Source organism: Vulpes vulpes, chromosome 12 (genome assembly GCF_048418805.1).
Source record: "Vulpes vulpes isolate BD-2025 chromosome 12, VulVul3, whole genome shotgun sequence".
Classification (NCBI taxonomy): domain Eukaryota; kingdom Metazoa; phylum Chordata; class Mammalia; order Carnivora; family Canidae; genus Vulpes; species Vulpes vulpes.
The window spans coordinates 7772304-7796605 of NC_132791.1; the positions used below are offsets into that span (position 1 = coordinate 7772304).

Sequence of the window (24302 nt, forward strand, 5' to 3'; positions counted from 1 at the left end):
AGTTCGGGAGACAGCCACCTGGGGATATATCATCTAGGAACCATCGAGCCCTTGAATGAACAGGAAATTAGACATGTCGGGAGATGAGTAATCTGAAGCTTTTCCGCACTGGCTTGCTCCAAGGATGCGCAGCTGAGCGAATATTACACCCACTGGCAGCGGAGGACTGACAGTGATTGGCTGCACTCCTTCTTTCCTCCCTTCCCCAAATACGTGGAATACTTACTAGGTACCAGGAGTTTGCCAATGCAGGCCGAGCTGGTTAACGTGGTACTTGCCCTGCCCTTGAGCAACTTCAAGTCTAGTAGGGGGGCGCCTGGGTGGCTCAGTGGGTTAAGCGTCTGCCTTCGGTTCAGGTCATGATCTCAGGGTCCTGGGATCAAGCCCTGCATCGAGATCCTTGCTCAGTGGGGAGCCTGTTTCTTCCTCTCCAACTCTGCCTGCTTGTGCTCTCTCTCTCTCTCAAATAAATAAGAAAATCTTTAAAAAAATGTCTAGTGGGAAAGACACACAAGAAAGTGCTAAAAGTAACTTAGAGGGGGACTTGAGAAGTAGAAATGTAAACTTAATATTTGTATATTTCAGTGAATGTCAGTTAAACTACAATTTTTTAAAGCAGGGGGAAAAGGGAATCGCTGAAAAACAGTACTGAAAATTCAGGCAGGGAGCTATCAGAGCACCAACATAGAGATGATTTCTGGAAGATATGAAGCACATGCGATCAGATTAATAAAAATGTAAAAGAGCCAATGCACCTGCAACCCCATGAAAGCAGAAAGAGAGGATCTCCAAAAAAAGTGAACTTTCTAATTAGAACTCCAGAATAACTCCAAGTGCAGAGACAGCAGGGACAGGGAGAAGGAACTGGTGTGATGATGAGGTGGTAATTAATTCATGAACTGCAAACATCTGCACACATTTTCTGCTTTAGAAATGGCTAGCTTTGAATTTTTTCCCCCAAGTGAAAATTTGAAGTAAAGCTTATTGCTTCCCAAATAAGTGAGAGTCATGATACAAGAGGCTCCCAGAGAAAGCACTGGAGCCAGAGAAGGTAGCCACTGCCTGGTTTCTCCCTCCCACCCCCAAGACCATTGGAGCTAAGACCACTGTAACCGAACCTCACTCACTGCTAAGAAAGCAGAGCTTCTCAGGGGCTCAGCGGGCTCAGTTGGTCAAGTCTGTGACTCTTGGTCTTTGGGTTGTGAGTTCAAGCCCCACATTGGATGTGGAGCATACTTAAAAAAAGAAAAAAGATTTATTCATTTATTTTAGAGAGCGAGCTTGAGTGGGGGGAGGAACTGAGGGAGAAGGAGAGGAAGAGAATCTCAAGCAGACTCCCTGCTGAGTGTAGCGCCCAAAATGGGGCTCCATCCAACGACCCTGTGATCATGACCTGAGTAGAAGTCAAGAGTCAGATGTTGAACTGATTGAGCCACTCAGGTGCTCCCCATTTCCTCCCACCCTGTCCCAAAATAAAGCTCTTAAGAAGAAAAAAAGAGGGGCACCTGGGTGGGTCAGTGGTTGAGTGTCTGCCTTTGGCTCAGGGCATGATCCCAGGGTCCTGGAATCGAGTCCCACATTGCACTCCCCACAGGGATCCTGCTTCTCTCTCTGCCTGTGTCTCTGTCTCTCTCTGTGTGTCTCTTGTGAATAAATAAGTAAAATCTTTGAAAGAAAGGAAGAAAGAAAGCAGAGATTCTCACCTAGGCAGTGGAAATATATCCAAACTTCTAGTTCTAAATAGATAAGACTTCCATGGAAAAAAATAATGAAACATTTTTTCCAAATGTTTCAAATTTGAAAGTCAAAAATCATGAAACAGGGGCACCTGGGTGGCTCAGTTGGTGGAGTGCCTGACTTCTGATCTCAGGGTTGTGAGTTCGAGTCCCACACTGAGTGTGGAGCCTATTTTTTAAAAAATTTGACAGACGGACTGAAGAGTAGCATAGGTTTGGATGAAGGTCGCATTAGTGAACAGGGTGAATCAGGGTAGTCTCAGGTGGAATTAGTGAATTAGGGTGGTCTCCCACATTCAGTGGATAAACCTGAAGAAGAGGAAGAGAAGAAGATAAATACTGGGTCACGGAGGCTACAGGCACACTTTTAGAAATTACCTACCATAAATTCCAGAAGGGATAGACATAGAAAGAATTGAGAGGATGAGATAATCAAAGAATCAAAAAAATAACGTCTCTGTCAAAGAAAGGCTCAAATCTCCAAATTGAAAGGGTCCAATGAGTGCTGGGCAAGAATAATGGAAAACTATATCCTCATGAAATTTCTGAATTCCAAGGGGAAAGAGAAAATCCCCAAAGCTTGTGGTGGTGCTGGTGGTGCTGGGGGTGGTGGTGGGGAGGCCAGGGAGACACACCACCTGGAAGGAGGTGATAACCAAATTAGCCTGCAGCTCTCCTCTGCAGCACTATCGCGAGAGGACTAAATTTCCAGGGAAAAATCCCAGACCCCGTTAAACTATCTTTTAACTGTTTTTTAGAATTTAGAATTCTAGGGATCCCTGGGTGGCCCAGCGGTTGAGTGCCTGCCTTCAGCTCAGGGTGGGATCCCGGGGTATCAGGATCGAGTCCCGCATTGGGGTCCCTGCACAGAGCCTGCTTCTCCCTCGGCCTGTGTCTCTGCCTCTCTCTGTATGTCTCTCACGAATAAATACATAAAATCTTTAAAAAGAAAAGAATTCAGAATACTACACCACTTAGATCTATAATCAAATTATGAAAGAAAATCAGGACCTGTTTACTTAGACACACAAAGATTCAGCAAGTTTACCATCCAGGCAAACTTTGTGAAAGAAATGTTCAATGGGGGGAAAAAGAAAGAAATACTCAAAAAAAAAAAAGAAAAGAAAAGAAAAGAAATACTCAAAGAAAAAATACTGAAAGAAAAAAAAAGAAAGAAATACACAAAGGGGGGAAAAGAAAGAAGTACTCAAAAAAAAAAAAGAAAAAGAAAGAAAGAAAGAAAGACTCAAAGGGGAAAAAAAGAAATACTCAAAGAAAAAATACCGAAAGAAAAAAAAAAGAAATACTCAAAGAAAAAAAAAAAGAAAGAAAGAAACACCCAAAGGAAGAAAACAAGAAATGCTCAAAGATATTTTCCAGAAGGAGTTTCGGGAGGGGATGGTGGAGGAAAAAGAGGAAGACACAGGCCCGGAAGACAGCAGTGAGCAAGGAAACCGGCACGACTAGCAGCACAATAATCGACTGGAGTGTTCCTGCTTGGACGATGGGCCTGTTGGCCAGGGTCAGGGCCTCGGGTGTGCGTCAGCTGGTCTTTATCACACAGTGTGCTGTGGCGGGGCGGCTGGGTGTGCCCGTTGTCCTCGGGCCTGTGGGCTGTGGGCGCTGCGTCCGGAAAGGGGCCGGAGCAGGCTTCCTTTCAGAGTCTGTGGAACAAACAGACCCCCCGGCTGAGACTTCCTCTAGGGAGGCAGTGACTGTGTGTGTGTGTGTGTGTGTGTGTGTGTGTGTGTGACAGCCCCAGTCTCACTGGGGATTGCCTCACCTCTTGAGGTCAAGGGGGGCTGGACGGGTGGCCCTGTGCCAGCTGAAGCTCGGTCTCTCAGGTGTCTGGAGTTTGTATCCGAATCCACAGCTGCCCCTCCAGGTCCTGCTGGGGGGTGTCCCGGGGGTGTGGGTCCCACCAGGGTGCTCAGGCCAGGGGGACCTGAGGAGGAAGGGCCTGGCTGCGCTTGGGGCCTCCCCTGCTCTCGCCCATGTGGGTCTGGCCTCCCGTCGTGGCCACTGGCCCCAGCACAGCCACGTGCTGTATTTGCTGCTCAAGGTCCAGGGCTCACCTGTGCGCCTCAGGTGTGAGAGGAGGCAGGGGGATCCCACTGTGCCTCACAGGGCCACGGGGGTTCTGGGAGTCTCTGGGTGTCCAAGAGTGGGGAGTCGAACTCTGCCTGACTTAGAGCGTCAGCAGCAAGGCGTTGCTCCACAGACACGTGTCCCTGTTCCCAGTCTTGACAAATAGGCCTGGGGTGACACCGCTGCCCGGTGTGGCTCCTCGCAGGCGGATGTCGTGGCAGCCCGGGAGGGCTGGCTGTGTGTGAACACGCCGTGGGGGCTACGAAGGGACTCGTTTTTATCTGTTTCAGACACAGTTTTTCGTTCGGCGTAATTGTAAGTGTTAAAATACAACCAAGTAAATTTGAAGATTTAATTGGCCTCTTTAAAAAAAAGAGTATTTATTTATTTGACGGAGAGGGAGAGAGAGAGAGAGCACAAGCAGGGGGAGTAGCAGAGGGAGAAGCATGTTCTCCACTGAGCGTGGAGCCTGACACAGGGCTCGATCCCAAGACCCTGAGATCATGACCTGAGGCAAAGGCAGCCACTTCACCGACTGAGCCACCCAGGTGCCCCTGCCTTGAACCCTTTATCCTTCTGATCAAATGTTACCCAGGCGCCCCTTTATTTATTCATTTTTTATAAATATATTTTTTATTGGTGTTCAATTTACCAACATACAGAATAACACCCAGGGCTCATCCCGTCAAGTGCCCCCCTCAGTGCCCATCACCCAGTCACCCCCACCCCCCGCCCTCCTCCCCTTCCACCACCCCTAGTTCGTTTCCCAGAGTTAGGAGTCTTTATGTTCTGTCTCCCTTTCTGATATTTCCCACTCATTTTTTCTCCTTTCCCCAGGCGCCCCTTTAATTGGCTTTGTTAAAAGGTTCATGAATTGGGCGGCATCCCATCTAGCAAGTTGAGAAGAACTCTGAAGAGTTGCACAAAATGGGAGGATTTTATGGGAAGGAGAATGGGGCAAGAGGGGTATTAGCAGAAGGACAGGATTGTTCCAGGTCAAGGTAGCTTTCCCTTAGGGGGAAGGGCAAAGGGTCTTATCATGCAGATTATCTCACCTTCCTTTGGGGGTAGAGAGGGCTCAGGCGACAGACTTTGGCTTTTCTGGGGAAATTCTTGACTGTCCGGTTACAACTACATTGCTAGGGGAGTTTGAAACTGCAGTTAGATTTGGTATTAAGCCCCCATTTGGGAATTTGGCCTGAGTGACACCATTTTGGGCATTTGGTTTTCTTTTTAACAAAGTCCCCAATGGGATACCTGGGTGGCTCAACAGTTGAGCATCTGCCTTCAGCTCAGGGCTTGATCCCGCGGTCCAGGATCGAGTCCCACGTCGGGCTCCCTGTGAGGAGCCTGCTTCTCCCTCTGCCTATGTCTCTGCCTCTCTCATGAATAAATAAAATCTTTGAAAAGAATCCCCCCCCCAAACAAAAAACAACCAAAAACCCCACAAAGTCTCCAAGCACGGGGTGTTATACTCTATGTTGGCAAATTGAATTTAAATACAGTAAAATTTAAAAAAATATATTATTTATACTAAGTTGCTACCATAAATCTGCTAAGAGTATAGATCTTAAAACCGTTCATCACAAGAAAAACATGAACATTAAGTAGACTTATTGCAGTGATCATTTTGCTGATATGCACAAATACATTATATATCTGAAACTATTATAATGTTACATGTCAATTATACCTCAATAAAATGAAAACTCAAAAAAAAAAAACAACAAGAGTCAGATGTTTAACTAAGTATTATTCAGGTGCCCCATCATTAACCTAAAAAAAAAAAAAAAAGATTTTTAAATGTAGAGTTCAGTGGCATTAAGTACATTCACATTGTTGTGCAACCATCACTACCATCCGTCCACAGAACTTTTTTCATCTTGTAAAGGCAAAACTCTTTACCCAATAAATACTAACTCCCAGTACCCCTGTACCATCAACCCTTTTACTTTCAGTATCTATGAATTTGACTATCCTAACTACCTCATATGAGCAGAATCATACCATATTTGTCCTTTTAAAAGTGGCCTATTTCACTTAGCGTAATGCCATCAAGGTTCATCCACATTGAGGCATAAGTCAGAATTTTCTTCCTTTTTATGGCTGAACAATATTCCCTTGTATGGATATACCACATTTTGTTTCTCCATTTGTGCTGTCATGGATATTTGGCTTGTTTCAACCCTTTGGCTATTGTGAATGATGATGCTATGAACTTGTAAGTTGTCAAATGTACAAGTTGTCGTTGAACGTTTCAATTGGATGGCAACATATATGAAGATAGACTTCAGTATTTCTTAATGTTGATAAAAGAGACAGGAACAAATCAGCAATCCTAGAACTATCAGAAACTTCTCTGTGCTTTCAAAAAGTAGGATGATTTTGTTGTGGAAGGGGTCACTTTGAGAAGCTCTTTTCATCTTGTATACCTGTTTGAGGTCCCTTAAGAACACTTGAGATATTGGTCAGTAATCTCAATATTTTAGTTGTGATTTAAGCATTTTGTCCAGTTATACAAAGACCCTCTGATGACTAAATTACTATAAAAAACTTAAAAAAAAAAGACTTTATTTATTTTGAGAGAGAGAGAGAGAGTGAGTGTGTGCCCATGTGTGTGGGAGTGAGTGGGAGGGGCAGAGGGAGACAATCTCAAGCATACTCCATGCCCACTGTGGAGCCCAACATAGGGCTTGATCTCAGGACCCTGGGATCACGACCTGAGCCAAAATCAAGAATTAGGATCCTCAACTGACTAAGCCATCAGGAGCCCCTATAAAAAACTTTTTAAAAAACGAAGCTTAAAATGATATTTTTTAGAGGCACCTGACTGGCTCAATCAGTAGAGCATGTGACTCTTGATCTCAGGGTTGTAAGTTCAAGCCCCACACTGGGAATAGAGATTACTTAAAATTTTTAGAAAATAAATAATAAAATGATTTTAAAATTTTTATTTTTATTTTATTTATTTATTTATTTTGAGAGAACGAGCAGGCACAAGCAGGGGCGAGGGCAGAGGGAGGGAGAGAGAGAGAGAGAATATTAAGCAGGCTCCCTGCCTGGCTCAGAGTCCTACACAGGGCTTGATCTCACAACCCAGAGATCATGACCTGAGCCAAAATCAAAAGTTGGATGCTTTAAATGCCAGAGCCACCCAGATGCCCCCTAAAATGATCTAAAAAAATGTGGAAACTGACAGGCTTTTTGGAGAGCCGGGAAACTGTTATTTGGGAAGCCTGAGGCCTGAAGAAGGAGCTGATGGCAATGCACAATATGTACACAGATGAGCAAAATAAAATACTTTGAATTGGTAAGAAGTGTACCTTGCATTTTTTTCAGTAATTCCTATATAGTGGTTCTGAATTACATTTTAAAACATGATAAAATCTGCACATTATATTAATATGTACAAATAATAACGAAGTACACATATAATTTTTAAAAAATTTAAACTGCATGTTTTTATATTTTTTGCTCAACTTCCTGTCTCTTTTGGTGGATGTTTTTGTGGAGGACATGTGGCAAATGTAACCTAATACATTCCTCAAAGCTATCTGGTTCATTGATGTCATCCTTTCTGGTTTGAAAGCACTGTTGCATATTTAATTGTGTGTGTGTGTGTATGTGTGTGTATCTTTGGCCACTTTACTGAAAGAGAATTTTCAGGAGTTACAATGTCATCTTGAAACCAAAAGTCAAAAGTTTTTGATGAAGCCATTGAAATCTAGATATGGACAAAAAGAGCTCTAAATTCTCTTTAAGAAGATGTTGCTGTATTGGTCATGCTCTCTTAAAAGAGGAACATTTTTCTTAAGCTAAAGATTTTCTCAGCAATAATCCCACTGCTGCAAATATAACACTGGTTTAATACTCTGTTTTAATTCTAGTGACACATACCGACCAGGAGATAATTTTTCATTCTGTGATTCCATGAGCTCACCATTGGTAAGAAGTATTTTTACAAAAAAAAACAACAACCAACCAAACAAAAAATAACCCTATTTGTTTGAAAGCAACAAAATGAGCCAATAAAAAGAACTGATGAGAGTCACATGATCTAAAGTAGAATATGAGTACATGGATTGTAACATAAAATTTTGAAAATAGGGATCCCTGGGTGGCGCAGCAGTTCAGCGCCTGCCTTTGGCCTGGGGCGCGATCCTGGAGATCCGGGATGGAGTCCCACGTCGGGCTCCCGGTGCATGGAGCCTGCTTCTCTCTCTGCCTCTCTCTCTCTCTCTGTGTGTGTGACTATCATAAATAAATAAAAAAATAAAAAAATTTGAAAATATTAAAAACATGATTCATGCAAAGACAAAAAGAAAACCTAAGATTTTATTCAACTAATAAATTCATGAGAGACTCAGCAAGATGTTGACTTCAAAGGATACTAGTAAGATGTCAAGGTTCAAAGGAGAATTTGAAGAATATACTGTACATATACATATATTTCTGTTAGGTGTGATAAAATAAATTTGCTAAATGCAAAATCGGTTGCCATCATATAAGACAAGATCTTGGGATCCCTGGGTGGCGCAGCGGTTTGGCACCTGCCTTTGGCCCAGGGCGCGATCCTGGAGACCTGGGATCGAATCCCACATCGGGCTCCCGATGCATGGAGCCTGCTTCTCCCTCTGCCTGTGTCTCTGCCTCTCTCTCTCTCTCTGTGACTATCATAAATAAATAAAAATTTAAAAAAATTAAAAAAAAAAGAAATAACAACAACAAAAAAAAGACAAGATTTTATTATTAGATTTATCTTATTTTCACCTGACAAGAATCTCTTCTAGCTCTACTGGAAAAATTAATTTGCATTGCTATGGACAAGAATCTTTTGCATTATCAGTTTTCTGCAAGTGAATTTCTTTTCTTTTTTTTTTTTTTTTTTGCAAGTGAATTTCTATCCATACCTATAAGAGTTATCAAATAGTCTTGTCAATACAAAGTCTATCAAAGTGCACAACTCTGTAGAATTAGATAATCCCCAGGAGGGTTACCAGACAACACCCAGCACCCCACTGAAAAGACCTGGTATACTTGCCCATTTCCAAGTTTTAGACTATTTCCCCCTGTATCCCCAGTTTTAAAAAAATACGTGTATATAGACGCACACGTGTACACAAATATATTTAAATTTATTTATTTACTCTGCAGGGGACACGATGGTGAAGGAGAAGTATAGGTTGGTTTAAAAATAACCTACATGAGGGATCCCTGGGTGGCCCAGTGGTTTGGCGCCTGCCTTTGGCCCAGGGCGCGATCCTGGAGACCCGGGATCAAATCCCACGTCAGGCTCCTGGTGCATGGAGCCTGCTTCTCCCTCTGCCTCTCTCTCTCTCTGTGACTATCATAAATAAAAAAAAAATAACCTACATGAATGTATTTTGGGCCCTACACGAATGTATTTTTGTTGAAACAATTACATGGTTTCAAAGTTCAGGAAGAGTTGAGCTTAACAAAACCTTCATCTAAATTATAGAGGATAGACCACTGTAACCCCACTGCCCATCTACTCCCCCCCCCAAAGCAGCCTCTTATCTTTGCTGAACAAAAATTAATTAGCAAGAAAGCCCACTGCAAAAGACGCCAGGCAGTTTATTTTTAACTACGTCTTTTTAAGGCTGCACAACAAGTTTGGCCCTTATATGGGTGTGTTCACGGGTGGTTAGATTTAGAGCAGGCTCATGGTGGAAAGAGAAAGCAAAGTGAGGATATGGGTGAAGTAGTGGGGAGCCCTGCTCCTGGCCAGACCTGCGGAGGTCAAAGCCTTGAAACTGGAACTTCTTTTCTTCCCCCCTCCCCTCCCCTCCCTTGCAGCCTCTCCCTACCCCAACTTGCAGACGGTCCCTTGAGTCTGCATCTCAGTGACTCCCATCACCATCATCACCCACCGAGCTGCCCAAACCAGAAATTGAGGTGACGCCTGTAATTTCTCCTTCCTTTCCCCCACACTCTACTGGTCATAAACCCCAGCGGCTTCCACCCAACGCCACTCTCCTGCCAAGGCCCCGCTCCCGGACGTGTCCTCTCTTGCCCGGGTTCCTGCAGCCGCCCCAGCCGCAGTCCCACGGGGCGGGCCTGGAGCCCTTCTGGATGAGGTCACGCTGCTTATAGCCCTGTTGCAGCTTCTGAGCACCCCCTGCCCTCGGTTTATGAGGTCGACCTTAGCTGCACAGCTAATGGCTCTCTCCGGCCATCGGTCCCCCCCAAGGAGGTCCTCCCCATTTCTAGAAAGCGCTGGGGCTCCCGGGCCTCTGCAGAAGCCCTTCCCGCGGCCTGGGTTCCCCTCCCACATCCTTTCCAGGCCCCGGGGCTTAGCTCACTTCCTCAAGCAGCTCCCGACGCCCCAGGCCCCGCGTCCTCGTGCACGGGGGCCCCGGTCAGCTGCGCCGCCCCGCGCCACCTGTCACCCGCTCCCGGGCGCCCTTGGCTTCCTGCCCTCCCCCTGCGCCCCTGGAGCCCCTTGCCTCCTCCGGGACTCCCGCTCCTCCTGTCCCCCCCCCCGGGGTGCCCCCCCGCCCCCCCCCAGCCCCAGGCGGGCTCCGATCCCGCGTTCGGGTCTCGAGCCTGCAGCGCGCGGACGTCGGTCCCCAGGAGGGGCCGGGCCCGTGGCTGTGCCCGCCGCGTCCCCGGGGCGCGCAGCAGGTGCACCGGCCCCCGCCTCCCCGGGACCCCGCGCGGCGCCGGAAGCGGCCCGGCCGGCCCCCTCCCCGCGGAGCCCGCCGCCTTATCTCGGCGCCCGGGGCGGCGGGAGGAGGCGGGCGCGGCAGGACGCGGCGGCATGGGCCGGGGCCCCCGGGGTGCAGGCCGCCCGCCCCGCCGCCTGCTGCCGCTCGTGCTGCTGCTCGGCCTGGCGCGGGGCGCCCACGGTGAGTGCGGGCGGGGGCGGGGGCGAGGCGGGGGGCGGGGGCGAGGCGGGGGGCGCAGCCCGAGCCCCGGGGCTCAGCCGCGCCGGCGGGCAAGGGCGTGCAAGGGCGTGCAAGGGCGTGCAAGGGCGGTCCCGCCGCACTGTCACGCTTCCGGCCCTGCTGTGGCTTTTGCACCACCCGTTCTTGACCCGAAGCAATTTTCCTCCTACTTTTTAACTTTTCTTCCACCGAAACGAAGAGCCAGATGCTAACGTGGTGAGCGAGAAGTGCCCGGAAGATCCCGGGAGTGAAGCATCCCCGAATCCAGTCATTGGTCCAGCTGCTGCCCGGGCAGGCCGCGAGGTCGCCGCGCTGGCCCTTGTCCAGCTCGGGGTCTGGAGGCGACAAATCATCCTTTTCCAGGGAACTGGAGCGCTGTGTCACGTGTGGTGGGACAAAGTCAAACACGTAGGGCAAGTGGCGTTTGCCCATCTACCCAAGTAACTGGAGTGGAAGGCAGAAGGCCCCAAGTGCTCTGAGAAGGCCGCGGGGTCAGAGGAGGGCAGGATTCATTCTAGGTCGGGCGCCTGGTAGCACGGGGATGAGGGACTCAGTGTGGATGAGGGACTCTTGAACTGAGCCAGTAGGTTTGGTGATACTGGGGATGGGAAGATGAGGAAAAGGCATCCCAGCCCAGGGCAGAGGGCAGAGGCACCTCCCCCTAACTGTGCGCAAAGCCCGAATGCCACATGGAAGGGACAATGTGAGGAAGCACACGGAGGTATAAAAGCATGGGGCCCGTGGCACCTAGGAGACAGGTGGCAAATGGAGTTGGAAGGGCACGTTGGATTAACCAGAAGGCAGAAGGCCCTGGTTGGCAGAGCAAGGTATCCGGCTGGTGAGAAGCCCCTGGAAGTCACCACAGGCTTTTGTACAAGGAGTGATATACAGAGCGGGCATAGGAAACCCCCCCCCCCCCCCAGCTTTCTTAGTAAAACCATTCATCGTGAAGAGGGAGGGAACTTCCATGTAGGAAGATATGGGGGGAGGGTTCCTAGCTCAGACTCCTGTTCCCCCAAATTATTTTCATCTTTGGACTTTTGCCATCACTTTTGCCATCACTGGTGGGTGTTTCTCTTGATGGCTCAACCTTCTGGGGTGGCCATTTTTGTGCATCAGATGCTCTGGTAGGCTTCCTGACTTCCTTCCCTGACGTGGTCTCCCACGGCAGTGTGTATAAAAACCTGTAGATGTGTGGGGCCTATTTCAGAATCTGTGGTAAAGCTCTCTAGCCTAGGAAACGGTCACCATGGTCCCACTGAACTACTGGGATTAGATGGTGAAACAAAGGTAGCATTCCTTCTTCATTTACAACCTTAAAGTATCTGGTTCTATTAAGGGCAGATTTCCTTCCAGGGAATGATGTGGGAAATGAGTGGAGGCTTAGAACCATTGAGGAAGTTGAAACAGCAGGCCTAGAAGTTCTGAGGACTGGCTCCACCAGAAAGATAGCAGGAGAAGGGGATTGGATGTAGACAGTAAGGTAGAAATGGAACCGCGGGACTTGACAACAGACATTATGGTGGACAGAAGAGAAAGGGGACAAAGAGATTTGGGGACTGGGTGACTTGGATATACGGTTCTGTAGGAGGAGGAATAAGATTTGGGAAGAAGGAGAAGTTATTTTGGATATCCAGAATTTGAGGTGATGTTAGGGCTTCTTGAAGAGGTGAACTCAATGAGGAGTTAAGACTGTGGACAAGAGGTGTGTGACAGTGGTGGAGACTTGGTGGTCCCTTGAAGCCTTGAGGTTGATGAGAAGAAGAAGACCAAGGCCAGATTGTGGGGGAAGGCTCATTTTAGATGGCAGGTGCAAATGGAAGAGAAAGAGCAGTGGCCACACAGGTGGGAGGAAGACTGGGCTGGTCCAGTTCCAAGGAAACCAGCGGACAGGGAGCTATGGGAGAGGAGACTGGGAAAAAAAGCTTTGAATTTGGTGGCTCTGGTCTTTGTAGGCCAGGGCTAGCAGAGAGTGAGGGCGAGAGCCAGGTGCAGGGGCCCTAGGGAGTGCAGAGGTGTTGGTTGGCTCTTAAAGGGACTCTCTAAAGAAGTTAGAAGGAAAGGGAAGATCGTATTGAGCTGGGCTGGCCAGGTCAGTGCAAGAATTTTTTTTTTTTTTTGGGGGGGTGGGGTGGTAGCAGACACAAGCATACTGTAGCATGAAGGGCATTATTCAGGAGAAGGAGACTTTGAAAATGCAGAAATAAATGAGGTATTTAATGGAGCATGTCCAAAAGTGAAATTGGCCTGCAAGGGGGAAAGCTTAGTCTCTGCGAGGGGAGGGAGGAAGAATGGAGAAGGACTGCTCTTCCCTCCCCCACTGATGTCCACTTAGTGAGGGCTCTTCATTTCTCTTTTTTTAAAGATTTTATCTATGTATTCATGAGAGATACAGAGAGAGAGGCGGAGACACAGGCAGAGGGAGAAGCAGGCTCCCTACAGGGGGCCCCATGCGGGACTCGATTCCAGGACCCCGGGATCACGCCCTGAGCCGAAGGCAGACGCTCAACCGCTGGGCCACCCAGGCGTCCAAGGGCTATTCATATTTCAAAACCAGCCCCGTCATCCTCCCTCTCCCTCCTCCCTCCTCCCGGGAAGCTGTCCAGTTAGTTCCCTTGCAGCCCCAGGGATCCGGGGCCCGGGATCTTGTAGGGGCCCCACGTACTTGTATGGCACACTCACCCCACACACTTCCATGCCATGTCGCAGTGCAGTTGTTTACTGGGCCAAGAGCTTCACGTGGGTGGGGGCCGGTGGCTTGTATGAGGAATTGGGTGTGAGAGTAAGTGAAGGCCACCGAGGTGGGAGCAGGCAAGGGCTGGTGATACAGAGCCGGCTCTGGCGGGACAGCCTGTCAGCATTACCGACATTTATCCGACTCAAAGGCAGGCAGACGAATGTAAGAGCTGATAGTGGGTCAAAGGGGAAGGCTTCCTGGGTGCCCTGGGCCCAGGCTGTGGGCAGGGAGAGGCTGGAGGTGGCTTACCCACTGCAGCCGTTCTACGTGATTGGCTGGGGAGTGTACTGGGCCTTCTCGGGTTTATCCTGAGTGTGAAAGTGAGGGCCACAATTAGGGAAGCCAGCTGCTGTTGACCCGAGCCGTTGGGGTCTTACCACTACAGAGCTCGTGGTTTGGCTTCCTGGGCTGGTGGCTGGTGACCCACAGATCCACGTGGGTCAGCTATTTTCATACACGGCCTGGCCATTGTCTGTTTGTCCCTTCAGTGTCTCGCTGGTAACGTGCACTGAATTTCGTTGACCTGTCATCAAAGATGTTGCAGGGAGGAGAGAGTGGAGTTGCTGAGTGTGAGGGAAGTGTGAGACACATAGTTGATAGAGCGGAAGGGTGTTGAGAGGTGGGTGGGGTGCCCAGCCCAGGGGAATGGAAGCCTAGGAATGGGTGAGGAGGGGTGGAACCAGTCATTCCTGTTTCTTCACCTTCTCTGGCTTGGCAGCAGAGTTGGGAGTGGCTGGGGACTTGTTGGCTCAGGACTGGCTGGGTTGGGAAGGCCAGAGGACAGACAGAGGCCTTGAGAATCTTGGGGGGAGTGATGGTGGAGAGGCCTGGGGAGATTGTTGTTGCTGTAGAAAGCGTAGGCACGTCACAGTCATGCGTTTCACACAGGCCCTCTCTTCACTCTTGCATCCTGAGTCAGGGTGGGAAGGAGGAGAAATGGCGGGGGGGTGGGAGGGGTGGGGGGTGCTGGTGGGGTGAGTTATTTTGGAGTGAGTGACAGTTGCTCAAAGTAAGGGAGGGGGATTCAAGCAGATGAAGAAGATCGTCCCTTTGCCTGTCTTCGGCCTCTGGGGACTTCCCTGGGCACCTCCTCAGCCTTCTAGTCAGATCCTAAAATGGGTTCCTCTGTCTCTGAGGCCCCGGGTACCACGTGTGGCCTCTTGGCCTTCACTCTGTGGGGGAGACAGTGGGAATTAATTGCATGGATTACCTAGAGAAGTCTTCCCCCTGCTTGAGAGAACGCGTGAGCGGGTGACCTGCCAGATGTGAACCGAGGGTGTGGCCTACGTGAAAGGCTGCTCAACTCCAAACTCAAAAGCTTTGAAATTGGGGCACTTAGTGAGGCTTGGTTCCAGGTCTGGAGGCCATGTGTGCGGGTCCCCACTGTCCGCTGGTCTTGATTCAGCAGCAGCGTGGACACAGGAGGACAAAAGAAAGCCAAGGGCCCTATATAACCATTTTGCACCAAGGTCTCAGGTTCTTTTTTTTTTTTTTTTTTTTTTTTTAAGATTTATTTATTTATTCATTCAGAGAGAGCAAGAGAGAGGCAGAGGGAGAAGCAGGCTCCATGCAGGAAGCCCGACGTGGGACTCGATCCCGGGTCTCCAAGATCACACCCTGGGCTGCAGGCAGTGCTAAACCACTGCGCCACCAGGGCTACCCAAGGTCTCAGGTTCTTGATGGGGAATGTTGGTCTTGGGTTGCTGTGGGGAAGAGAAATACATGGTGGATCCCACTACCCTGCAGGGATCGTCTTGCCTGAGAGAGTAGAATGCTCTCTGTCTTGAGGGATTTGGGGAGGGGGTATTTTAAAGCAGGGGCTATGGTTCTGTTTTGTTTTGTTTGTCAGGGATGAGGAGAGGAGAGAATTTGAGGTTTCTCAAGTTCCTTCCATTTCTGGAATTTGATGCGATCCCTTAAGAGCAATACAGTTTTCTGGAAGGTGGGAGACTTGGGGATGCCTTCTCTTCCTGAGTTCTAGGCCCCCTTTCCTTATTCCCTCAGGTCATTCGCTCCCTTCCCACAAATCTGCACACAGTTTTCCCGAGAGACAAGGCTCTCGTGAAGGAAGTGCAGGGCATTTGCTTGGTCCACTGAGACTAGCTGGGGATCAGATTAAAATCCAAACGCAAACGCTCCATTTGTGCATTCAAACCACCTTCTTCCGTTGGCCGGGCTCGGACCTCTTCATTGTAGCGTCGAAGTCCACGTGCTGTCACTGCCCTTAAATTGCCGCTTGCACATTGAACCGCCAGCTGGTGCTGAGGTCCAGGCCCACCTGTGCGTGGAGGCGAGGAGGGGGCCGAGGCCAGGGCCGAGAGGGTGAGGGCTGAGGATGCTGAGCTCCAAGGTCTGAGTCAGGTGTTACTCAGAAAGCTGGGAGGCCGTGGGGAAGGCAGGGGGTGATTATGTAAATTAGGGTGTCCTGGATCCTGGACTCTCAGCCCCACCAACAGGTAGGCATGTGTCTACACAGAGGTACTGCTTTGGGTGTTTGCACTAACGCAGCTCTCCATCACCCTCCTCATTAGTGTAACTGGGGGGCGGCCGGCTACCAGTACCTTCATTTATTCCCTAACGGGGTTGTCGCGTGGTTGTTACAGTGGCATCTGAGATATTCTAATTGCTTTATGTATATTAACTCATTTGTTCTGTATTCCTCACAGCAGCCTATGAGGTGGGTTTTTATTATCCTCATATTCAGATTCATAGGAAGCCGAGGCCCAGAGCCCGATCTAGGACTACGCAGCCAGCAAGTGGCGGAGCTAGGATGGTACCCCTCATCCCTCTCACCCCTGCTGGTAACCGCTGTGCCAAGTGGCAGGTGCTGCCTCTCGCACGACCTCTTTCCAGCTGTAATAACAATATCTATGGAGAGAGGCACAAATATTCACATAAATCACTCTTTGCCGAGTGCTTTCGAGCTCGGGCAGCGTTTCTATTTCTCCTTGAATCCTCACAACACGATTCCACCTCCCAGATGAACATTGGAGGACTGGCTGTGTCACTTGCCTAGGATCCCTAACCCAGGGAGCAAGAGAGAAGTCTCCCAGCCTGGGTGGACCACCAAGACCTGTGTCGCCCTCTCACCGTTGGATGTGGTTTTAGCTGGCTTGGCCGATACAGTGCCGAAGGGAAGTGAATCTAGGTCATCCTCGCCGGGGGTGCAATGAATAGTTACAAAGAGTCCTTAGCCATTTTGTCCGTCTAGACTTCGGAATGCCCACTGTCCTGTTTCTCTGCCAGTTGTTCTGGGTGGTGGAGGCCCCTCACATCTGCAGCAGTGCTCTCCGTCACTACATGGCGGCCGCCTCTCTGCTCTTCTCAACAGTCTGCTGATGACAAAATTAAGTCATCCTTGATCCAGATGTGAAGCTGCACCCCCACCCATGGGTTGTACAGCAAAGGTGTGGGGGTCATTCCATCCGCCCGGAGAATTTCCATTCCTTGGGTTCTTACCTCTGTCACCGTGGTCCAGCCACGCTATGCATCAGTCTAGACTTGGTGACAAACATCCTCACTGTTCCCTTGTCTTTCGCCAGGATTCTGACCCAAGCCCTTGAGGTTGAACTAGACTTGCCCTGCTACTAGAAGTGGGGTGCACCTGGGAGCTTCCTTAGAAATGCATTCTCAGGCCTCACCCTACACCTACCGAGTCAGAATCTCTGGGGATTCTGTTTTAACAAGCACTCCAGGTCGGGGGACCAGCTGCTCGGTTTGTGCCATAGTGAGGGCTTTAGTGGGTCGAAGGACATTTAGTATTAAAACTGGGATGAGGTGGTCCCCCTCTCCTAGAGGTGATTCTTTTTTTTTTTTTTCTAGAGGTGATTCTTAACTGAGCTAGGGGCTCGTGAACAGTGGAAACAGGGGTGTAGTTAGAAGCGACCCTCCCCACCCTGTCTCTTTTTGTATTAGGGTTGTGCTTCCTGCCACTTCCCTTAGGATAACTTGTGTCGCCCCCCCCAAGAAGCTACTTAGTCCCTCAAGCAATTAGAACTCAGAAGCTGCCATATAAGGCCCTGCAGACGAGAATAATTATGACTGAATAAGAAGCTTTAGTTGAGGAGCTTCTTCCTCTGGAAATGGCTTTCCTTCTGCAGGTGGGCTCAGAAGCCTTTGGTGGCCTGGGAGACGTGTTGACTTTTTCACCAATGTGGGGAACAGACATTTATTGAGCCAGACATGCCAAGTACTGTCCTTTTGGGGTTACACTTTGCTAAATAATTCTTAGTGGGTCATTAAAACAGGAACCCTAAGGATGATGTATCAGCTGATTAGGGGACAAGGACTTTGGAGGCCACTTAATCCCTGCTGCTCAAAATGTGGTTCCCCTGGGAGCTTGTTAGAAATGCAAAATGTGCCCCCCCCAACCATCAGAGCCTGTGGTTTAGCGCTATCCCCAGGTGATTTGAATGCCCTTTGCATTTTTTTTTAAAAGATGTATTTATTTATCTTAGAATATATGTTGGGAGGGGCAGAGAGAGGGAGACCAGCAGATTCCTGAGACCCTGAGATCAGGGCCCTGAGATCATGACCTGAGCCACGCAGGTGCCCCTGAATGCCCTTTAAAACGTGAGAAGCTCAAGACCCTTGTTTTATAGATGAAAAAACTGGGATCCAGAGAGGTTCAGTGATTTGTTAAGGGTCCTCCAGTGATTGAGACTCAGCTAGATTTAGGATCTAGTTCTGATACTCAGCTCCAGGGCATGCTTTCCCCCTGTATCTGGCTGCCTTCCTACAAGGCCTTATTTTGTTTGGATCTGTTTATTGAATGAACTTGGACTTAATTTGATTTATTTAAAAAAAAACAACTTTACATTCTGTCCTTCACTAATTCAGACTGGACTTCTGTTAATCTACCTGAGTGGGTGGCATGACTTTATTTCTTGTGTGTGTTTATTTTGTGTGTGTGTTTATTAGATTCACCCAACAGTTGAATGAAATAATCCTTTTTTCCCATCTGATGTAAGTTTCTGGAACTGTAGGTACATAAATGCTGCCCTCTTTATAAAAACAAATATTCCATATAAGAAAAAAAATTAAACATTTTACCATTTTGTTGATTTCATTACTATGGTATTTATTTTTTGTTATTGCACTATGCGCACACACTAGGGAGAGTGTTCATCGTTATCTGGTCGATCGATACTGGATTTAGGGGCTTGACCCAGGATCTGTTATTTAAAAGGTACTTCCAGGATTTTGGGTGCATGTGATTATGAATAGACAATGTCCTATGGCACCATTTAAAAATGTTGTGTGTTAAATTTACTCCACCCTGATGGACGTTTAGGTGCAGGGACCCATTCTCACTTGCCTGTTGCCCCCATGAGCAAGAGCCTCTCTAGTCTTTCCTCCAGGTTGTAAATTATATCTTTTGCCAGGGCTAGCGATGAGAACTGGGTGTCCACCTACTTCTTATCCATATTTGTACCTAGTTCCTTGAACTCTGAGTCCTGTCCCTTATACCTGCCTTCTGCAGCACTCAGTGGCCCCAATTCCTGAGCCTTTGGGACAGCCTTTTAGTTCCTCCTCTCAGGCCATTCGCCTATGTCCATCTCTTCCATCTTCTGAAATATTGTTGACATCCTCATCTGCTCTCATCTTGTCTGCCAGAGTTTATACCTTTCTGGCCTTTGATCCCATTTGGGGGAGGAGGAGCTTTGAGAGTTTGCTAAATCTGCAGTGTTTAACTGGATCTTTTAAAGTACAAAAACATGAAAAACTCAAATTTGCTGGAGTAGATACATCTTTGTATCTAGTATTAAATACTTCAATTTTTTTTTTAATTTATTTATTTAAGTAATCTCCACACCCAATATGGGGCTAAAACTCAACCCTGAGATCAAGAGTTGCACGATCTACTGACTGAGCCAGCCAGGTTCCCTTAAACATTTCAGTTTTGCTATCCTCTTTGTCCCAAGAATTATTTAGGAGAATGTTCTGAAGTTTCCAAGTAGGTTTCTTTTGGGGTCTTGTGTTTTATTTTGTAGTCTTACTACATTATTACGAGGTAGTCCTATAGTATGGCTTCTACAATTTCTACTTTTTTTGCACTTTGTTGCATTTTTTTTAATGGTTTGGGATATATTAAAATTTGTGAATATTCCATGGTTAATTTTGTATTACTTAGTGATAAAGCAGTGGTTTGTCTTATTTCTGTGTCATATTTGTTTTAAAAGAAAAAGCAGGCGTGGTTAATGATCAGTACTGATCCTCTGAATTTACCGATCCGGTTACATCAGAACTTGGAAATCTCCTAAGTCGAAAATGCATTTAATAGTCCTAACCTATTAACCATTGTAGCTTAGCCTAGCCTACTAAATGTGCATAAGACACTTCTGTTCACCTACAGTTGGGCAAACATCATCTCACACCCAGCCTATTTTATTTTTTTTGCAGCCTATTTTATAATGAAGTATTGACTATCTCATGTCATGTATCGAGCACTATACTAAAAGCCATAAACAGAATGGTCGTGTAGGTGCAGACCGGTAGAGTTTATCGGTTGTTTGCCCATCTGATCGCATGGCTGGCCGGAGCTGCGGCTGGCTGCCATGAGAGAGGATCACGCTGCATATCCCTAGCCTGGAGGAAAGAACAAAATTAAAAATTTGAAGTATGCTTTCTACTGAACGTGTATTGCCTTTGTACCCCTGTAAAGTTGAAAGATTGTAAGTTGAACCATTGTAAGTCAGGGGCGGTCTGTGTTTGGAAATCTCCCTGCGTCAGTTGCCTAGAGCAACCCCGAGGGCTAAGTCTTTATTACCTGGGTGGTAGTGGGGCCTAGACTAAGATGGAATTCCGTGCTGACTCTCCTGACCAGGCCACTCCTGAAATTACAGACCCCAAAAGGACAACATGATATCTCACATGGCCTCAGGTAGAAATTCTTGTTTGACCTTGGGCCATGTATCAATCACCATCTAGTAGGTTCGTGTGTGTCAGCCTCATGCCTTTTTGCTGCCTGTCTATGTGATTAGGATCTGGTCACCTGGCTGGGGACCCAGCTGTTCCTCTCACTGACATCTTAAGCACATTAAGTTTTTTCCCCCAAGCAAACTGGATAGGGTAATAGACAGATGGGTTCTTCTCCCTTCCACTTGCTTTTTGAGTTGTAGCAAGTAGGATTGCAAGTTCCTTTATCCAGTCGGTCAGTAAAAGTCTATTGAATGTTTCTACTGCACTGTGATGGCATATGGGCGGATGACATAATAATCCGTGTCCTGGAGGAGAAGCTCATTCATGCTCCGCAGCTTGGAAGACAGAGCTGGAACAGTATATAATGACACATTAACGTGGTTGATGTGGGAATGTGCAGGTGTTAGTGGAGCACAGAGGTAGATACATTTAATTTTTCACAAGAATAGAGGAATGGGGAAGATACCAGGGATAATGTGATATTCAAGGTGAGTCTAAAAGTAGGAATGGAAAAAAAAAAGTAGGAATGGGTGCTAGCTGGACAGGAGAGGAGGGATAGGCATTCTGCTTGGAGGGAACATGGTAAGTATGGCATGAAGTAGGATGGGATAACATATGTGGGAAAGAGTCGTCAGCCTCCTGCATAGAGAGTATTATGTGTGGTTTGGGTTTGGGAACAGTGAGGCTTGGAGGGATGAGCTTAGAGTCGAAATGGTCAGAGCTTTGACTGCCAGGTAGAGGCATTTGCCCTTTACTCTGTGGAAAATGAGCAGCCACTGCAGGTTTCGAAGGATGGGATCAGATCTACCTTTTATAATTCTGCTATTCAAACTTTGGTTCTCCATTTTAAATGTCCACTACCCAAAATGTGACTTGTCCAGAGGAGGTGATTGAATTTTTCTTTTCCTGTAATACACGATGTATGCTTCTGCTATAGATGTCTGTGCCACTTGCCATGAGCATGCTACCTGCAAGCAGATGGAAGGCATGAAGATGTGTGTTTGCAAATATGGATTTGTGGGCAACGGGAGGACTCACTGTGTTGGTAAGTTCTGAATCCTGGGTGAATTGGAAAGGTGAGTCAGTAACAAGATGCCCTAAAGTTAAAGAGCTAATGACCTTGTGGGGAAGATGTTTTGTTTTGTTCACATGCTTTTGTTACAAGAGGGGTTGTCCATGCCTTTGTTTCAGGGTTTGAATATAGCCTTTCTTTAAAGTTTCCAGGCAAGTATCTTTCGTGTTAGAGGGTCACTGAACTTGAATCTCTGGAAAACTCACTGACCTCACACAAATTTGGAATCTGTTTCAGAGTCTTGAGTCTAATTTAACAACTTGAGTGAATTTTGCTTTCTTAATTTCTCCTGGTGGTTTTGATGCAAGATGATTTGCATTAGTGCCTGGAGGAAAAAGAAAACACAATTGCCTGTTGGACTTTTTTGGCTAACTGGTGAAATACTGTTGCTTTGGATTCTAGGCCTATCACAGTCCATCCTCCATTTTTTTGGAGTTGTAGCCCTTTGGGATCTTGGGTGGCTTAAAGGAATACAAAGACTACCAGGAACTCTCCAAGGTTGTTTTTTGCTTCAAAGCCTCCCCCGTGCCCTGAGGGTCGCCCAGTATCCAGTTCAAGCCCAATTCAGAGAGAAGGAGAATCTCACAGCCCGGTTATAACAATGAATGCTAGGAGAAGCAGTTTTCTCCCAGCAGCCTTGTGATGTGCAGGGCACAGTTGATAGTCTGCCTTGGGGTTGTGCACTGGCACACGGTACACAACCTTGTGGTATCTTTGGGCTCTTTTCTTCCTAAAGAAAAAATAACAATTCTAAATTCCTGGGACCCCTGGGTGGCTCAGTGGTTGAGCATCTGCCTTCGGTTCAGGTTGTGACCCCAGAGTCCTGGGATCGAGTCTGGCATTGGGCTCCCCGAGGGGATCCTGCTTCTCCCTCTACTTGTGTCTCTGCCTCTCTCTCTCTCTGTGTTTCTTATGAATCAATAAATAAAATCTTAAAAAAAAAACCCAAATAATTCCAAGTTCCCAAAATCATATTTCAACTTCACAGAGTCAGGCTCTTAGTCACACACCACTGCCCGTTCCTGCGGGCCGGACTTCTTTCTTCAGGACTCTGCCCCTGAGACTTGTGGCTGCCCGGCAGCCTGAGGCCCCTGAGGCATTTCTGGCCCCCCCTTGTCCCCCTCACCCCCCACGGCTTGCTAGCAGGGGCTTGGAAATGAAGTTGGACTGGAGCAGACAAGCCTTTTGTGCTCCCTCCCCGAGTGCAGCTCCCTTCCCACGGAAGCGCCCCCATAACTCTGGATTGCTCTTTGGCTTGCCAATAGAAACTTCTCTTCCTGGGAGGAAGGCCTCATTAACTTAAGTGGACCTTGCTCTCAGACACTAGACGCAGCACATCCTAGCACTTGGCCTGTGCCCTAACGTGGCATCCAGGCCAGGGACCTCAGAAGTTTAGGATTTTCCCCAAACCCACTGTCCCTTCTGGTAAAGTCTGCGGGGGAGACCTGTCTCAGAAACAATAGCAAAGGACAGGAATGGGCCTTTTTATGGGTGGCAGGACATGGCCACCAGTGCAGGGCTCCTGGGCTGGGCTGGACACGTGGCCAGGCCCAGGCCTGAGTGTTGTTTCTCTGGTCCCCCATGCAGATCTCACCGTAGATGGTGTTAGCAAATGGACTGTGCTCCACGTTCAGGTACATTTTCAAAAAATATATTACCTGTAAGGAAAATGGGAGAAAAAAAAAAAAGGAACACTGGATTTTGGAAAGGGTACTTTTGAGTTGGCAGTGCAATTGTGAGAGGCCATTGACATGCTCTGAGGGAACCAGTGCTGTCACAAAACATGAAATAACAATCAGGAAAAACTCTGGTTCATCAATTGATGGCACTGCTCCCCCCGCCTCGCCAAACCAAGTCAAACCAAACCAAGTCAAACCAAACCAAGTCAAACCAAACCAAGTCAAACCAAACCAAACCAAACCAAACCAAACCAAGCCAAGCCAAACCAAACCAAACCAAACCAAACCAAGCCAAGCCAAGCCAAGCCAAACCAAACCAAACCAACCCAACCCAACCCAACCCAACCCAACCCAACTAGCAGGATAGATTGGCCCTGAAAGAATGCATAAGAAATTGGCCACAGAAGTTCTTCTGATGGTAGCAGCCAGGGCACAGTCAGCAAAGTCTGGCCTGCAGGCCAGATTTGGCCGCTGCCTGTTTTTGTAAACAGAGTTTTATTAGAACACAACGTTGCTCATTTGTTTGCTTATTGTCTGTGGCTGCATGGGTGAGCAGTTGCAACCAGGCACCTGTGGCTGGCCCTTCACAGAAAAAGTTTTCGAACCCCTGGGCTACAGGACAGAGACAGGAGAGAGATTTACTTTCATCTGACATCGTGACAAGTGGCTGAATTAAAAATACCCAGGCTTGTGTGGACTCATCCAGTGTCCTATACTTCAGCTCCTTCTCCCTGGGTGACTAATATTATTCACATGGGTCATTGACGATTAGCAGGAGCTGTTCCTGCCACAATATTAGCTCTGCTCCCGGATGAGGCTTAAGCACTAATTCCATTGTGTTTCCTGGTAACTCAGAAGTAACAAATTTTCCAGTTAATCACTGGATGCAAAAATCATCCTCCTCTGCCTTTTATGAAGGAAGCAAGAGAGTGGCTCACTGGGCTGGAAAAAATGGGATGCTGCTGGATTTGTTTCTCTGACAAGGGCTTCTTGAGTATGGAGACATTGAAAAAGGATCCCCTTCTCCCAGTCCTCAAATAAGATGAACGTTCAGATCAAGATGTTGGGTTTCTCTTGTGGTTTTGTTTTTACGATTTTATTTATTGAGAGACAGAGAGAGACAGAGAGAGACAGAGAGAGAACATGCTCCGATGGGGCAAG

At 47.7% G+C, this 24302-nt stretch overlaps 1 protein-coding gene across 2 annotated transcripts in view; it reads left to right on the forward strand.

Annotated features, from left to right (window-relative positions):
* Nucleotides 1–9928: 9928 nt before the first annotated feature.
* The window catches only part of SUSD1 (sushi domain containing 1), a 130042-nt gene continuing 115668 nt past the window's right edge, over nt 9929–24302 (forward strand). For both annotated transcript variants that reach the window (XM_072727672.1, XM_072727673.1), the window contains exons 1-2: nt 9929–10693; nt 21328–21435. In XM_072727672.1, coding sequence (XP_072583773.1) covers nt 10606–10693; nt 21328–21435 — 196 coding nt within the window. In that variant the 5' untranslated portion in view covers nt 9929–10605. The remainder of the gene's footprint in view (nt 10694–21327; nt 21436–24302) is intronic.